The sequence below is a fragment of the Bufo gargarizans genome, chromosome 7 (genome assembly GCF_014858855.1).
Source record: "Bufo gargarizans isolate SCDJY-AF-19 chromosome 7, ASM1485885v1, whole genome shotgun sequence".
In the NCBI taxonomy this organism is placed as follows: Eukaryota; Metazoa; Chordata; class Amphibia; order Anura; family Bufonidae; genus Bufo; species Bufo gargarizans.
In genome coordinates, this window is record NC_058086.1 from 200,922,130 (window position 1) to 200,940,332 (window position 18,203).

The 18,203-nt window shown below is 42.7% G+C and overlaps 1 protein-coding gene across 1 annotated transcript in view; it reads right to left on the reverse strand.

Annotated features, from left to right (window-relative positions):
- The window catches only part of LOC122943624, a 63,649-nt gene extending 45,654 nt beyond the window's left edge, over positions 1 to 17,995 (reverse strand). The window contains exons 1-4 of the mRNA XM_044301508.1: positions 17,790 to 17,995; positions 4,570 to 4,735; positions 4,151 to 4,182; positions 3,643 to 3,872 (exon numbers count right to left, since the gene is read on the reverse strand). Of these exons, the coding sequence (XP_044157443.1) occupies positions 3,643 to 3,872; positions 4,151 to 4,182; positions 4,570 to 4,735; positions 17,790 to 17,805 (444 nt within the window). The 5' untranslated portion in view covers positions 17,806 to 17,995. The remainder of the gene's footprint in view (positions 1 to 3,642; positions 3,873 to 4,150; positions 4,183 to 4,569; positions 4,736 to 17,789) is intronic.
- Positions 17,996 to 18,203: the final 208 nt, after the last annotated feature.

Below are 18,203 nucleotides of genomic sequence, written 5' to 3' on the forward strand. Positions count from 1 at the left end.
TAAAGGAGTACTCTCACATTCCACATTTATCACTTATCCACAGGATCCAAAGGATAGGTGACTGTGGATCCTGCAATTAGCTGAATGGAGTCCAACAGCAAAGCTTCCAGTGAGTTCAGTGCTCATGTTGGCTCATGCCTCCCTCTTGGCCCTACATCTGCACAGTTGTTAGATTTAAACATTTGCTTTGGTCATTTGAAGGACCTAGACTATCTATCAATGACTATAGCGACCACTAAATGCATCATTCTTATATTAGTCTTGTTAAGGTGGAATAGATAGGGTCAAGATATAAAAGTGGATTAGGTAGGGTCAAGATGTTAAGGTGGATACAGTAAGGTCAAGATTAGAGATGAGCGAATTTATGAAACAGTTCAATTCGGCTGATTCGCCGCCACTAAGCGCATTTTTTGTAAGTAGCAGGATGCAATGACAGGGAGCAGCGATAACGCCGCCCCTCTGTCATTGTACCCACCAGATGCCGCGTTCATACATGATCGTGGCATCTGAGTGTAAAAACTGTGTGAAATTCACATAAAAAAATAATTAAATCAAATTTACCGCTGCCATCTTGCTTGAAGATCTGGAGCAAAATTTCACGCAGCGCAAGATTATGTCATCACGCCGGTCGGCATCACCACGCATGGATTTCGGCCGAGATCTTCAATTAAGATGGAGGCTGGCGGCCCGTCGCAAGCAAATGGAGGCGGTAAGTATGATTTTTTATTTTTTTTACACTATTGCAAGTTAAATCGATTCTCTGACATGAAGCACAAGGAAACTCGGTTCCTTCGTGGGATTCGATTCGCTCATCTCTAGTCAAGATGTTAAGGTGGATTCCATAGGGTCAAGATGTTAAAGGGGTTATCCCATCTTAGACAATGGGAAAATATCGCTAGGATAGACCTCTGGGACCCGCACCTACAAGGAGAATGGAGCCGGGGAGAGTTGTGGCTGGGGTACGTCCACCACCTGGCGCAGCTCCCTGCCTCTCCCATTGAAGTCAATTAAGAAGTTGCTGGTTTGTGTGCGATTGCACACAGTAGGGTATTTGTTTGGCGCACACAAGGACGACCTCAGACAGTGGACTTTGGTGAAATAGCTGTTTTTATTGATCATACTGAACAATAAAAACAGCTATTTCACCAAAGTCCACTGTCTGAGGTCGTCCTTGTGTGCGCCAAACAAATACCCTACTGTGTGCAATCGCACACAAACCAGCAACTTCTTCCTTCACAGTCCCTAGGAGTCCCTGGCAACTCCACCTAAGGGACCGAACGGGTATTGGCAGCACCGACCTTTCCAAAATAACCAACGCCCCCCTATTTCTTCACGTGTACCTACCTTCACGGACGTTGAGCTCCAACCAGCACAACACCAAAAGGTGAGCACACTTCGACCATTACGCAGAACAACACAACCGCTACCCACCACCCTATGAGCGCCTCTCCCCTTTCTTTTCTCTCTCGCCAAACTATTGAAGTCAATTGGGAGCGCACCGCGCATGTGCGGCCACCGCTCCCATTCATTTCTATGGGGCCAATGGAAATAGCCGAGCCAGCGCTCGGCTATTTTCGGCGGCTCCATAGAAATGAATGGAGGGTGGCTGCCCATGCGCTGTGCGCCCTCCTTAACTTTCTCTGCTCCGTTCTCCTTGTAGGTGTGGGTCCTAGAGGTGGGACCCGCACCTCTCAGACAATGGGGGCATACCCTAGCGATATTCCCCCATTGTCTAAGATGAGATAACCCCTTTAAGGTGGATTTGGTAGGGTCAAGATGTTAAGGTGGATATGGTAAGGTCAAGATGTTCTGGTGGATTTGAAAGGGTCAATAAGTGGATTTAGTAGGGTCAAGAAGATGTTAAGGTGGATTTGGTTGGATCAAAATGTAAAGGTGGGTTAAGTAGGGTCAAGATGTTAAGGTGGATTAGGTAAGATCGAGTTGTTAAGGTGGATTAGGTAGGGTCAATGGGGCTTTATGTACAGTCGTGGCCAAAAGTTTTGAGAATGACACAAATATTAGTTTTCACAAAGTTTGCTGCTAAACTGCTTTTAGATCTTTGTTTCAGTTGTTTCTGTGATGTAGTGAAATATAATTACACGCACTTCATACGTTTCAAAAACTTTTATCGACAATTACATGACATTTATGCAAAGAGTCAGTATTTGCAGTGTTGGCCCTTCTCTTTCAGGACCTCTGAAATTCGACTGCGCATGCTCTCAATCAACTTCTGGGCCAATTCCTGACTGATAGCAACCCATTCTTTCATAATCACTTCTTGGAGTTTGTCAGAATTAGTGGGTTTTTGTTTGTCCACCCGCCTCTTGAGGATTGACCACAAGTTCACAATCGGATTAAGATCTGGGGAGTTTCCAGGCCATGGACCCAAAATATCAACGTTTTGGTCCCCGAGCCACTTAGTTATCACTTTTGCCTTATGGCACGGTGCTCCATCGTGCTGGAAAATGCATTGTTCTTCACCAAACTGTTGTTGGATTGTTGGAAGAAGTTGCTGTTGGAGGGTGTTTTGGTACCATTCTTTATTCATGGCTGTGTTTTTGGGCAAAATTGTGAGTGAGCCCACTCCCTTGGATGAGAAGCAACCCCACACATGAATGGTCTCAGGATGCTTTACTGTTGGCATGACACAGGACTGACGGTAGTGCTCACCTTTTCTTCTCCGGACAAGCCTTTTTCCTGATGCCCCAAACAATCGGAAAGAGGCTTCATCGGAGAATATGACTTTGCCCCAGTCCTCAGCAGTCCATTCACCATATTTTCTGCAGAAGATCAATCTGTCCCCGATGCTTTTTGGGGAGAGAAGTGGCTTCTTTGCTGCCCTTCTTGACACCAGGCCATCTTCCAAAAGTCTTCGCCTCACTGTGCGTGCAGGTGCGCTCACACCTGCCTGCTGCCATTCCTGAGCAAGCTCTGCACTGGTGGCACTCCGATCCCGCAGCTGAATCCTCTTTAAGAGACGATCCTGGCGCTTGCTGGACTTTCTTGGACGCCCTGAAGCCTTCTTAACAAGAATTGAACCTCTTTCCTTGAAGTTCTTGATGATCCTATAAATTGTTGATTGAGGTGCAATCTTAGTAGCCACAATATCCTTGCCTGTGAAGCCATTTTTATGCAACGCAATGATGGCTGCACGTGTTTCTTTGCAGGTCACCATGGTTAACAATGGAAGAACAATGATTTCAAGCATCACCCTCCTTTTAACAGGTCAAGTCTGCCATTTTAACCCAATCAGCCTGACATAATGATCTCCAGCCTTGTGATCGTCAACATTCTCACCTGAGTTAACAAGACGATTACTGAAATTATCTCAGCAGGTCCTTTAATGACAGCAATGAAATGCAGTGGAAAGGTTTTTTGGGGATTAAGTTAATTTTCATGGCAAAGAAGAACTATGCAATTCATCTGATCACTCTTCATAACATTCTGGAGTATATGCAAAGTGCTATTATAAAAACTTAAGCAGCAACTTTTCCAATTTCCAATATTTATGTAATTCTCAAAACTTTTGGCCACGACTGTATATAGTTATTCTCTTACATGCGTGGGATATTGGCATGTAGAGTAGTAAATGATTATTGTAAACGCAATATAGTCATATGTTTAATATTACAGGCAACATACCTTTAACACGTCCCCCGTTATCCCTACTTCAGTATGTAACTTTTTCCTGCAAGAAGACTCTTTCCATGGATGATGCTTGTCTGGACCGGAAACACAGGCAACTATCTGACCATCTTCTGGCAACTGGTCTAACAATTCTTGCAGGTTGTGGGGCAAATGGGCTTGATGGGGCAAATAAAGAATCTTTCTTGGGCTTGCAAGTTGTGCCACCATTGTATATATTTCATTAACTATGGAAAGACAAAAATAGTTCATTGCTTTTGGCATCTGTATTGAAAAGAAAGGGATTGTACAGGAGTTGAAAAACATGGTCACTTTGTTCCAGAAACAGTGCTCCACCCGTGGGTTGTGTCTGGTACTGCAGCTAATGTATATTGAAATGCATCGGGCTGGGCTGCTATACTATTCTCAACCTGTAGACAGGGTGCTGTTTTTGGCAGAAAATAGCCATGTTTTACCAATCCTGCTCCACTTTAATTAAAGTGATTAGACACTTTGGTTTAATTACCTGATGATTTGGACTCTTTCACCGATGACCATCTATGAAGAGGAAAATATTTTATTACCAAATTAGAGAACGCGATACATGTGCTTGGGACAAATTCCTCTTTAACACCCTTACTCTAGCAAACAGGACTTTCTGTGACTACTTTTTCACATGCAGCTACATGTATTGGATGGTTGGAGGCTAAACTGACACTCCTTGGAGAATAGAATGTCCTTGAGGGGTGGGCGGCAAAACCAAAATAACCAGTCAGCAAAGGTGTATAATTCTATCTGATCTACGTGTACAGTTTACTTCTGCTTTTGTAGTATCTCCACTAACACTTTTGTAATTATAGGAGTCCCCATGGAGATTCAAAAACAGGTTGGCCACAAATATTTTAATATACATAAATATCATAGTGGGTGGTGAAGTCATTTTACCTGCAGGAATCTTCTGGATCTTTTCTTGCTGGATACTGTTTCATCCCATGAACAATATCTGAGGCTTTCTCCAGGTGTTTTCTCAGCTCTTCAGGTAATCCATCACTACTCCCACATAAATCTGTAATTTTTGAAAGGCGATCTGTGAGGAGATCCAACTGTGCATCTATGGAAGTCCAAAGAATTTAGTTTTATTTGTTTTCCCAATGTAATAATAATAATTGTTCGTATGTATTTATTTTTATTTATTTTTATGAAATGTGAAAAATATTTGTTTGTGTTTATTTTGATTTTATTTTTTTCTATTTTATACTAACCCTAACGTCTAGCGATTGATTCCTATCATACTCTGGGAAATCCGTTCAGTGGAAGCCATCGCTAACAAATACCCCACATCCACGCTCAGTACATATGTGTTTTCAATGGGGAAAGAGAAGAAAGCCATTGAGAGGCATCTATGGCAGTGGTTCATCTCATAAAAGAGGAAACTTCATCTATCAGTCATAAGCTTCCGATACACATTGGATTGTCGTGGACAATAGTTTAGACATGTACGGGAGCTTTAAGAGGTTCAGAGGTGGCAGCTGAACATGGGCTTGGAGGCCTAAGGAAGTTGATAGATAGATAGATAGATCGACAGACAGATAGAGAGATAGAGAGAGAGATAGAATAGACAGATAGATAAATAGTTGGCAGTAGAGTGGTGGATGTAAACAGTTGGAGCAGAGACAGTGAGGAGAAAGGAAGTTATCCAGCCAGCTTGGGAAACAGAGCCTTATCCCACCTGTCTCTCAGGAAGTAAATGAGTCTTTATTTTATAGGTACAGCAACCTGTAAAAGGAACAGAATTTAGTCTGTCATAAAGGGACAACTGCCCCATGGCTGAAATGGGACAATTGCAAAGTATATTTAATGAGTCACTCGGTGAGTGTGGCCAGTCTACCACTTTTGCAGACTCTAGTACTGGAAGAAACAACAACCCATGTAAGATCTGCCAGTCCACACATGATAAAGACTGTGTCTGCTGTATTTGAATTTTATTGCAAGCAAAGAACATTTGCTTGTTGCAAACCCGGCCTCATCATTGCATGCACCAACACCTGCATCGTTGCAGCATTGCATCGTGTGCGCCTTTCTCCTCAGGGAACTGTGTCTTGCACCCCAACGCTCACCAATACCAAGGGCAACCCAATCAACACCAGGCATAAGATGCCAAAACATGAGTGTGCCTCACTGTATGGTCCAGGGAGAGTCAGAACGAGGACTGCTACCATGAGTGCTCCTCTGCTCCCCTTCCTGGGCTTGCTGCAGATACAAGTCCAAGATAGCAGAACTTCCAATAGATAAAGCAGCCAGGTGCCAGCAACAAGGTCCTAGATAGAGAGCTCCACTTAAATAAAAAAGAAAAAGTGAACCCAACTGTCTAGCAGTGGTTGAGAAGCGATTTTAAGCACACACATAGTAACATAGTAACATAGTAACATAGTTTATAAGGCTGAAAATAGACATCTGTCCATCCAGTTCGGCCTGTTATCCTGTAAGTTGATCCAGAGGAAAAACAAAACAAAAAACTGTGATGTAGAAGCCAATTTTCCTCACCTTAGGGGAAAGAATTCCTTCCCGACTCCAATCAGGCAATCAGAATAACTCCCTGGATCAACGACCCCTCTCTAGTAGCTATAGCCTGTAATATTATTACACCCCAGAAATACATCCAGGCCCCTCTTGAACTCTTTTATTGTACTCACCATCACCACCTCCTCAGGCAGAGAGCTCCATAGTCTCACTGCTCTTACCGTAAAGAATCCTCTTCTATGTTTGTGTACAAACCTTCTTTCCTCCAGACGCAGAGGATGTCCCCTCGTCACAGTCACAGTCCTGGGGATAAATAGATGATGGGAGAGATCTCTGCAGTGACCCCTGATATATTTATACATAGTAATTAGATCTCCCCTCAGTCGTCTTTTTTCTAAAGTGAATAACCCTAATTTTGATAATCTTTCTGGTACCAGTTACTTCATTAGTTGCCCTCCTCTGAACCCTCTCCAGCTCTGCTATGTCTGCCTTGTTCACAGGAACCTAGAACTGTACACTGTACTCCATGTGTGGTCTGACTAGTGATTTTTAAAGTGGTAGGACTATGTTCTCATCATGGGCATTTATGCCCCTTTTGATGCAACCCATTATCTTATTGGCCTTGGCAGCAGTCCTTTTCTATGTCAGTGTTACCCATTGTTTTACCATTTAGTATGTACGGGTGACTTGCATTATTCCTTCTCATGTTTTATAACCTTACATTTGTCAGTGTTAAACCTCATCTGCCACTTATCTGCCCAAGCCGTCACTCTATCCAGATCCATCTGTAGCTGTATGCTGTCCTTTGCAGTATATATAAAGTATACTGTCCTCTTCCTTGTTAACACATTTTAGTGTCATCTGCAAATATTGAAATTTTACTGTGCAAGCCTTTTTCAAGATCATTAATAAATATATTGAAGAGAATAGGGCCCAATACTGACCCCTGAGGTACCCCACTAGTGACAGTGACCCAATCTGAGTGTGTACCATTAATAACCACGCTCTGTTTTCTATCACTGAGCCAGTTACTTACCCACATACAGACATTTTCTCCCAGTCCAACCATTCTCATTTTATATACTAACCTTTTATGCGGTACAGTGTCAAATGCTTTGGAGAAGTCAAGATATACGACATCCATTGATTCACCGCTGTCAAGTCTAGAACTTACCTTTTCATAGAAACTGATTAAATTAGTTTGACATGACCGGTCCCTCATGAAGCCATGCTGATATGGTCAGAAATACAAAAAAGTGACCTAGGGTATCCCAGGGGAGGGTAAAAAAGACAGTGTCCACCTAATACACCCCCAAAGGACACACCGAAAGTTTGACTTGGCAAAAGCTCCCGAGTTAAACAATAGAAACAAAGAAAATAGGAGCTCATAATGCCAAAAATATAATACATTTTATTAAAGCATGATTAAAATGACATAAATGGAGAAGATCAATGAGTATGATGCCGTAAACATGATAAAACAAGAGCGGAGGACAGAAAAAGAAAAAGCGCCACCCTGGGAGGGAAACACACGGATCAAGTAGTATAAATAATGTGTACATGCAGCATGGGAATGAAATGCTGGATAAAAAATCTAAACCCATGCAAAAATTAGGCAAATAAGTCCCAGGTGAGATTCCCGTCAACACATATGACTCCTGTAGGCAATAAATGGTATGCAAGGAATAATAATGAAAAAACGATGAAGATACGCCGTAACGCGCGTTGGGATAGTGCCACCCTGGGTCTCTTCACACACGGTTTATCTCAGGTGAGCTCCTGCCTCCCACTACCCTCCGTAGGCTATTTGACCTTGTTACTCATTCACTTGGTCTCTTATTGATTGGTCTGCAGCATACTTTTTTTTTTCATTATTATTCCTTGCATACCATTTATTGCCTACAGGAGTCATATGTGTTGACGGGAATCTCACCTGGGACTTATTTGCCTAATTTTTGCATGGGTTTAGATTTTTTATCCAGCATTTCATTCCCATGCTGCATGTACACATTATTTATACTACTTGATCCGTGTGTTTCCCTCCCAGGGTGGCACTTTTTCTTTTTCTGTCCTCCACTCTTGTTTTATCATGTTTACAGCATCATACTCATTGATCTTCTCCATTTATCTCATTTTAATCATGCTTTAATAAAATGTATTATATTTTTGGCATTATGAGCTCCTATTTTCTTTGTTCCCATGCTGATATGGTGTTATTTGCTTATTTTCATTGACGTACTACAAGATAGCATCTCTTAGAAAACCTTCAAACAGTTTACCCACGACAGATGTTTAACTTACCGCCCTATAGTTTCCGGGCTCTGTTTTTGGACCCTTTTTGAATATTGGCATCACATTTGCAATGGGACAATCCTGTGGAACGCTCCCTGTCAATATAGCGTTCTTAAATATCAGAAATACGGGTCTGGCTATGACATTACTTAATTCTCTTAGGATACTGGGGGTGTATGCCATCTGGTCCCTGCAATTTATCTATTTTCATTTTTTTAAGACTTCTTCCTGGGTCAGACAGGGCACTTTTAATGGGGAATTTACTTTTACATTCTGCATTTCATCTGACAGCTTATTTTCCTCAGTGAATACAGTGGAGAAAAAAATATTTAATAGCTTTGCTTTCTCATTGCTCTCTGCAACTCCCTCCTCTTTGCTCTGTAGAGGGCCAACACCTTCAGATTTATATTTTTTACCATTTATATAATTGAAAAACATTTTAGGGTTAGTTACTTATACACATACAGTTAGTTTTGCACTCTTTGGCAATTAATCTCTCAGTCTCTAGTTTGTTTTTTATATATTCTATTTTTTTACTTATAGTTTTTCAGTGCTTCCTCGCTACCCTCCTGTTTTAGTGATTTAAATGCTTTATTTTTGTCATTTATTGCTTTCTTTATGATTCTATATATCCACATAGTTTTTTCTTGTTCCTTAACCTTTTATTCCCATAAGGTATATACCTTTCCCAATTAGAGTTTAGGATGTCACTATTTCCCAGGTGTCCCCCGACCTGCACATCGGTTGTTCTGTCAGGTCTATTGGTTAATACTAAGTCCAGTATCGCCGTCCCTCTTGTCGGATCCTGAACCAGTTGGGAAAGGTAATTGTCTTTGGTTATTATTGCCAAGAACCTTTTTCCTTAATGAGATCTACAGCTAGTACAGGTAGTTAAAGTCCCCCATAATAATGACCTTATTATGATTTGCTGCCTCATTTATTTAATTTAGAAGTAATTTTCTGTGGACTCTGGTATATTAGGGGCCTATAATAAACTCCTATTCGTATTTTATTAGTGTTTTTGCCTCCATGTATTTCTACCCCCAGTGACTCCACATGTTCATGTCCCTCACTTATATCTTCCCGGAGTGTGGGCTTTAGACAGGACTTTGCAAACCCTTTTGGCTCACTCAGGGATCCGTAGCTCCTTCTCCTCAGCTGTTCCTTGTCCAGCACTCCCAAAACCTCCTTATATTCCTCTCTCACACTTCTCTGGTTGCCAGAGATAGAGCTTCCTGCCTGGACATCTATCCTGACCCACTGGAGCTGTGTTGCTGCGTTCTCTGACTGTTGATTCAGAACGCTACCCTCCGGATCCCTGTTGGACCTTTGTGGACTGCTGTGGTCGCCCACCTGGGTGTATGTGTTTGTCTGTATTTGTCTGTCCTCTCCCTGGTGTTTCCCTCTTAGTGCAGTGGTGCGGACTAGCGATCCCACCGGCCCGTTCACTATCTAGGGCTCATTTCAGGGAAAGCCAGGGTTTAGGCACGTGATCGCCGCACGGGTGAGGAACCCGTCTAGGGACGTCAGGGCATTCAGGTGTCAGCCGCAAGGTGAGTTAGGGGTCACCACCTTTCCCTCTCCCTTGGGCAGGGCTTTCCCTGTTTTCCTCCCTGTGCATGACACCGGTCATTACACTTCTAGCCATCTTCTCCCCCACATGCTATTATCAATGTGAATGCAGTTTAATTCTCTCGTTGAGGACACAGTGTTGGATCAAGACTCTTCAAGAGGCTTTTTTCTTATTGACCAGTGCACATCTATGTGTACTATCTGGCTAACTTGCTGCTACATGAATTCTTTTATATCACAGTGTGGCACCGATCAATCAAGAAGTTAGTACAAACTGTTATATTGCAATGTTGATATTCAATCCCTCCCTAGGTCCATGTGACCACATACAGCCCTATCCGCATATTCATTTATTTAATATATAAACAGTAGCTATATTGGTGAGGGCTCCACTTTGGCTGCTTGATTTATATAAGGCCTCATGCACACGACCATGTCTGTTTTGCGGTCCGCAAAGAGTTGATCCATAAAATATGTATACCTTGTGCCAGTCCACATTTTTCTTTTGTAAACCCATTGACTTCAATGGGTCTGTGGTCTGCATAGTAGAGGACAAGCTCTATCTTTTTGCAGAACGGACATACGGATGCAGAAAGCACATGGATGATCTATATGCTTTCAGCATCCGTATGTCCGTTCTGCAAAAAGATAGCGCTTTTCCTTTACTATGCAGACCACAGACACATTCAAGTCAATGGGTGCACAATAAATGAGGATGCAACACAGACGGAAACCGTATTTTGTGGATCCGCAATTTGAGGTTGTGTGCATGAGGCCTTAATGAGTGCAAGGAGGTTTTTTGATATTTCAATTTTTTTTAATTGTCAGTGTTAATATCGAGGAATAATTCTACCACCTTCTATTTTAGCTAGGCTATTATTTTATATTGTGCAGTATCTCTGTTGCAGAGCCAATCCCGCTTAAAGGGGTTATTACATAACTAATGTAAAAAATGAAAATAAGACATCATATAGCACATGACAATCTCTTTCTAACAAAGCTAGAACCAGCCCTGGACCTCACATGGGTCCAGAGATCTCCCCATTCATTGATCTCATAGATTTATATCAGGCTGACAGTCCATGCTCTCCCTATCACAACTCAGGAGGCAGTTGAAGGATGAAACTGAGCATGTGCGGCCATCTCAGTGAGCAGGTCAAAGAAATGAGAAAAAAATAAACAGCAGGTGGCGCTATAACGATACATTTTATTGAATAACTCAGTGGCTATGTTAAATTTTTAATTACATGCAATTAGAAAAGTATTCAGATCCAGGTGCTGGTTTGAAAACTGTCGAATATGTTTCATGGGACAACCTCTTTAATGATTTGTACTGTTTTTTCCTGTTTGGGTATACAGCTGACTTGGCATTTCTAGATAAAAATAAAAAAAAGTTGCAGCACTCTAAACAGAGATAAAAAAGTGGTGTTTATTGCTCCATGTCTATGCAACATTTTAGCTCTGTCCTCAACACGTGAGAAATCCTCTGAGGATAGACCTGAAACACTGCATGGACATGGAGCAAAAAATACCACAATTTTTTATCTATTTTTTTTTAGCTGAACTTTCTCCTGAACCATCCTGCTCAACTAGCTACAGACCTAGTCTCTAATCTCCCTTTCATCTCTAAACTCCTGGAGCGTCTGGTCTGCTCTCGCCTCATACACTATCTCTCTCCTTGATCCATTAGAATCTGGTTTTCGCACCCTACATTCTGCCAAAACTGTCCTCACCAAAGTGACAAACCACCTTCTGACAGCTAAATGCGACGATGACTAATCTTTACTAATTCTCCTTGATCTCTCTGCGGCATTTGCCACTGTAGACCACCACCTCACCATGCTCCAATCTATCGGCCTTAAGGATACCGTTCTCTCTTGGTTTTCTTTCCATCTCTTAAGCCGTTCTTTTAGTGTGTTCTTTGCTGGCTCCACTTCCCCTCCTCTCCCTCTTGCTGTTGGAGTTCCTCAGGGTTCAGTCCTAGCTCCTCTCCTCTTTTCTCTCTACACAGCCCCTATTGGACAGACTATTAGCAGATTAGGTTTTCAATACTATCTCTATGCCGATCTGTATACTACTTCCTGTGAAAAGAACACTAGTGACTGTCTGTCCACCCAAACCTGATATCTCCATCTCAGTGTGTGGCACTACTATTACACCTAGGCAGCACACCCGCTGTCTTGGTGTTATGTTTGACACTGATCTTTCCTTTACCCCTGGACCTTATATTCAATCACCTGCCCGCTCATGCCGCCTGCACATCAAAAACATCTCTAGAATCTGCCCCTTTCTTACTGTGTGGAAACAACAAGAACTCTCATTGTAGCCCTGATCCATTCCGGTCTCGATTATTGTAACTCATTACTAATTGTTCTCCCCCCTTACCAGACTCTTCCCTCTCCAATCTATCCTGAACGCAGCAGCCAGGGTCACCTATCTGTCTAAACGCTACTCCAATGACTCCACCCTGTGGCAATAATTGCACTGGTTGCCCCTACAGTATAGGATTCAATTTACACTCACAAAGCTCTCCATAGTGCTACATCCCTACATCTCCTCCATCATTTCTGTCCACCATCCTACTCATGCTCTCCACAGTGCTGCATCCCCTACATCTTCTCCCTCATCTCTGTCTACCATCCTACCCGTGCCCTCCATAGTGCTGCACCCCTACATCTTCTCCCTCATCTCTGTCTACCATCCTACCCGTGCCCTCCATAGTGCTGCATCCCCTACATCTTCTCCCTCATCTCTGTCTACCATCCTACCTGTGCCCTCCATAGTGCTGCATCCCCTACATCTCCTCCATCATCTCTGTCTACCATCCTACCCGTGCCTTCCATAGTGCTGCACCCCTACATCTCCTCTCTCATCTCTGTCTACAATCCTACCCGTGCTCTCCACAGTGCTGCATCCCCTACATCTCCTCCCTCATCTCTGTCTACCATCCTACCCGTGCTCTCCACAGTACTGCATCCCCTATATCTCCTCCCTCATCTCTGTCTACCATCCTACCCGTGCTCTCCATAGTGCTGCATCCCCTTCATCTCCTCCCTCATCTCTGTCTACCATCCTACCCGTGCTCTCCGCAGTGCTGCATCCCCTACATCTCCTCCCTCATCTCTGTCTACCATCCTACCCGTGCTCTCCACAGTGCTGCATCCCCTACATCTCCTCCCTCATCTCTGTCTACCATCCTACCCATGCTCTCCATAGTGCTGCATCCCCTACATCTCCACCCTCATCTCTGTCTACCATCCTACCCGTGTTCTCCGCAGTGCTGCATCCCCTACATCTCCTCCCTCATCTCTGTCTACCATCCTACCCGTGCTCTCCACAGTGCTGCATCCCCTACATCTCCTCCCTCATCTCTGTCTACCATCCTACCCGTGCTCTCCACAGTACTGCATCCCCTACATCTCCTCCCTCATCTCTGTCTACCATCCTACCCGTGCTCTCCATAGTGCTGCATCCCCTTCATCTCCTCCCTCATCTCTGTCTACCATCCTACCCGTGCTCTCCGCAGTGCTGCATCCCCTACATCTCCTCCCTCATCTCTGTCTACCATCCTACCCGTGCTCTCCACAGTGCTGCATCCCCTACATCTCCTCCCTCATCTCTGTCTACCATCCTACCCGTGCTCTCCACAGTGCTGCATCCCCTACATCTCCTCCCTCATCTCTGTCTACCATCCTACCCGTGCTCTCCACAGTGCTGCATCCCCTACATCTCCTTCCTCATCTCTGTCTACCATCCTACCCATGCTCTCCACAGTGCTGCATCCCCTACATCTCCTTCCTCATCTCTGTCTACCATCCTACCCGTGCTCTCCACAGTGCTGCATCCCCTACATCTCCTCCCTCATCTCTGTCTACCATCCTACCCGTGCTCTCCACAGTGCTGCATCCCCTACATCTCCTTCCTCATCTCTGTCTACCATCCTACCCGTGCTCTCCACAGTGCTGTATCCCCTACATCTCCTCCTCATCTCTGTCTACCATCCTACCCGTGCTCTCCACAGTGCTGCATCCCCTACATCTCCTTCCTCATCTCTGTCTATCATCCTACCCGTGCTCTCCATAGTGCTGCATCCCCTACATCTCCTCCCTCATCTCTGTCTACCATCCTACCCATGCTCTCCACAGTGCTGCATCCCCTACATCTCCTTTCTCATCTTTGTCTACCATCCTACCCGTGCTCTCCACAGTGCTGCATCCCCTACATCTCCTTCCTCATCTCTGTCTACCATCCTACCCGTGCCCTCCACTCAGCCAATGACTTACGTCTGACATCAACTGTAATCCAAACCTCTCACTCTCGGCTCCAAGACTTCTCCCGAGCTACACCAGTTCTCTGGAATGCCCTACCCCAAGAAATTAGGTTAATTCATAACATCCACAGTTTTAGGCACTCCCTAAAACGACATCTTTCCAAGTCAGCCTATCACATCCACTGATCTAACTCTCCTTCATTCACTGATCCTCCCTCGTCATCATCATCTACCTTCTGAACCTGATCATCATCAAATATCCACACCCCATACACTCAGAAGCACTACTGATATTGGCTGATGCAGCCTTATATATATACTCCCCTACTGTGTTAAGATGGCCGGACCATTGTACAAAACGAGCAATTGTTACCTTTTGTGTCACCCTTATCTCCTCATAGATTATAAACTCTTGCGATCAGGGTTCTCATAACTCTTGTTTTAATTGTTGACCTGTTTGCTGCAATGTTATTTATGACTCTGTTTCTAAATGAAGCCCCTAATTATAAAGCGCAGCGAAATATGTTGGCACTATATAAATAAAGATAATTATTATACTTATTATTAAACTTTATTTCTATGATAGATAGATATTAGATAGATAGATAGATAGATAGATAGATAGATAGATAGATACGGGATATAGATAGATATGAGATATATATAAAAAAGTTGATGAGCAGCACACAAATCCAAAACGGTGCAATTCCTTGAAAACAGACCAAGGACCCGGTCCTATTAGATATATGTAAAAAAAGCCAAGGCAGAACTCAAATATCCGTGAAAAAAGGGTATTTTTAATCACCCATGTGGAAATAGCAACGTTTCAGCTCACTCCATGGAGCCGTTGTCAAGCCATAATACATAGTGCAAAGTCAAGTGCTTATATAGCATACATAATTAACAAAAGTGATTACATGATTATACATCAATTTTTACAAAAACTCTATTAAAAACAGTGAATATCAAGTGTACATGATTACATCACAGTAGAAACAGACCATATATCATAAAGTGTAATGTGCCAAAAATTCTGACCATAAATTAATCTGGTTACAGTGCATAACATCATTAATGAATATTGCTAATCAGGTGTACATGATCGTGCTAATTAAAAACAAATAATTCATCTAATATAGAACTCTCACTTGTAGCTTGAGACGGCAGGACTCAGTCGGCGTCCAGAATTGAGTAGTGCGCTGCTGCGCAGGCGCGGGAGACTCCTCATCCCGCGAGACTATCTATCACATAGATGCCCACATCCAAGATGGCGACCCAGCACCAGACTATGGTGATAGATAGTCTCGCGGGATGAGGAGTCTCCCGCGCCTGCGCAGCAGCGCACTACTCAATTCTGGACGCCGACTGAGTCCTGCCGTCTCAAGCTACAAGTGAGAGTTCTATATTAGATGAATTATTTGTTTTTAATTAGCACGATCATGTACACCTGATTAGCAATATTCATTAATGATGTTATGCACTGTAACCAGATGAATTTATGGTCAGAATTTTTGGCACATAGCACTTTATGATATATGGTCTGTTTCTACTGTGATGTAATCATGTACACTTGATATTCACTGTTTTTAATAGAGTTTTTGTAAAAATTGATGTATAATCATGTAATCACTTTTGTTAATTATGTATGCTATATAAGCACTTGACTTTGCACTATGTATTATGGCTTGACAAAGGCTCCATGGAGTGAGCTGAAACATTGCTATTTCCACATGGGTGATTAAAATTCCCTTTTTTCACGGATATTTGAGTGCTGCCTTGGCTTTTTTTACATATGAGATAGATAGAAGATATGAGATAGATAGATAGATAGATATGAGTAGATAGAATGAGATAGATAGATATGAGATAGATAGATATGAGATAGATAGATATGAGATAGATAGAGAGATAGATAGATGGATAGATACTATTGAGTAGAGATAGATAGATAGATAGATGATAGATAGATAGATAGATAGATATGAGATAGATAGATAGATAGATATGAGATAGATAGATATGAGATAGATAGATATGAGATAGATAGATATGAGATAGATAGATATGAGATAGATAGATAGATAGATAGATGGATAGATAGATATGAGAGAGATAGATAGATAGATAGATGGATAGATAGATAGATAGATAGATATGAGATGATAGATAGATATTAAATAGATAGATATTATAAAGATAGATAAATAGATAGATAACAGTAATAATTATATATCTAGTACATATTAAAGTAAATTTTATTTATTTTTTAAATTGAAGATTACATATTAGATAAATAAATCACTAAAATAAAGTGACCTAAATGGGAAGAAATGCTCAAAACCCCCAAACACTGTGGCGTGTTTATACCCGGGGGAGCAATCCATGTGATCCGTTGCTAGTGGCAATCCCCAGCAAAAAATGCATACAATGGAGGATGTCGGCAGCGGACCACATGTACCACAAAGGTATCCTACACATGTGTGGATGAAAATATAAGAATACATAAATCACTGCAAAAGGTGCACCACATGATATGCAACTGACAACACTGGCCAATCCCTCTGGCTGATGTTAAAAGCTGAGACTTTAGCCAATGTATTCCAGTCAGGAACACTAGACTACCTGTGGTGCGTGAACACGGTCTGAATGGTGCTAAGATCTAACTGACAGCCGAGCTCCCACATACCTGCAGAGTGAGATCACTCATGCAGTGGGAGAAGGGATAGGGCTGCAAGCCCCACCTATAACAGGCTGCCAGCAGTACGCAAAGGCACATTCCACACATATAAAGAAAAATCTAAATGGGATCTTAGCACAATTCAGACCGTGTTCACACACCATAGGTAGTCTAGTGGTAGGACCCATGCCACACTGAGATACCTTGACGGTGGTGCAAAATGGCTCCGATATGTAAAATATGATGATCTATATACTGATCAGCTGTTTGAAGAGGCCGTGGTGCTCCAGTGAACGCTGCTGCCTCTTCCTAGTCCTGGACGTTACATTCATTGGTCACATGGTTAGACGCAGTTCAGTTCAATTTCAAGTGAATGGGCTTAAACTGCAATACCAAGCAAAGGCACTATACATTGGATGGCGCTGTGCTTGGTATGCTGTGCAGCCCCTTCAAACAGCTCATCAGTGGGTGTGCTGAGATTGGGACCCCCACTGATCTGATACTGATGACCTATCCTGAGCTTAGGTATCAACATTGTATCCCCCCCAAAAAAACTTTAACACACTGAAAACAATTACTAAAGTAAAAGTGATAAAAAAATATTAAATCCAGGATACGTTTATTTTTTAAATAAATATTTTAAGAATTTTCCATCATTACAAATCTTGCAGATATTTCTAATTTATATGTCATTTTACATTGTAATATGACTAATAACAATGACAGTAAGTCGAAAATGTATCAGGCGATTTGTTGATACTTTGAGGCACCTCAGATAAATAGATGCCCCTTTGTTCCTCAGTGTATTTGGCAGACTGGCACAGGGGCACGTACCTTGGGATTTTCTCATAGTCCTCCCAGGTCTTCCTCGTCTGCTGGAGAAGTTTCACTGTTTGACTATTCACGTGGAGTTTAGAATTAATTAAAAAAAAGTGATGGAGGCTGGAAAGTGTCCGGACAGGAAAACCCAGTCCACACCTAATCCCTCTCTACCCCAGTCTGTGAGCTGCTGTATATGGGGAGGAGCGTACAGCTAATGGACAGCACTGAGCTCTGCACTGTACCGTCACTCGTGTGCACATGCAGAGTCAGCTCAAATCTCTCCTGCTTTATGTAACCTCATTAAGTGTTACACAAGGTGCAGAAGGCCCTGCCAAAATCAGTGTTACATAGCTTTTCACCTCACGCCTCATCAGCCTCAGCTTTGCTTCCCCAATGCCTTGTTCCACAATAAATGTGCCTGTACTA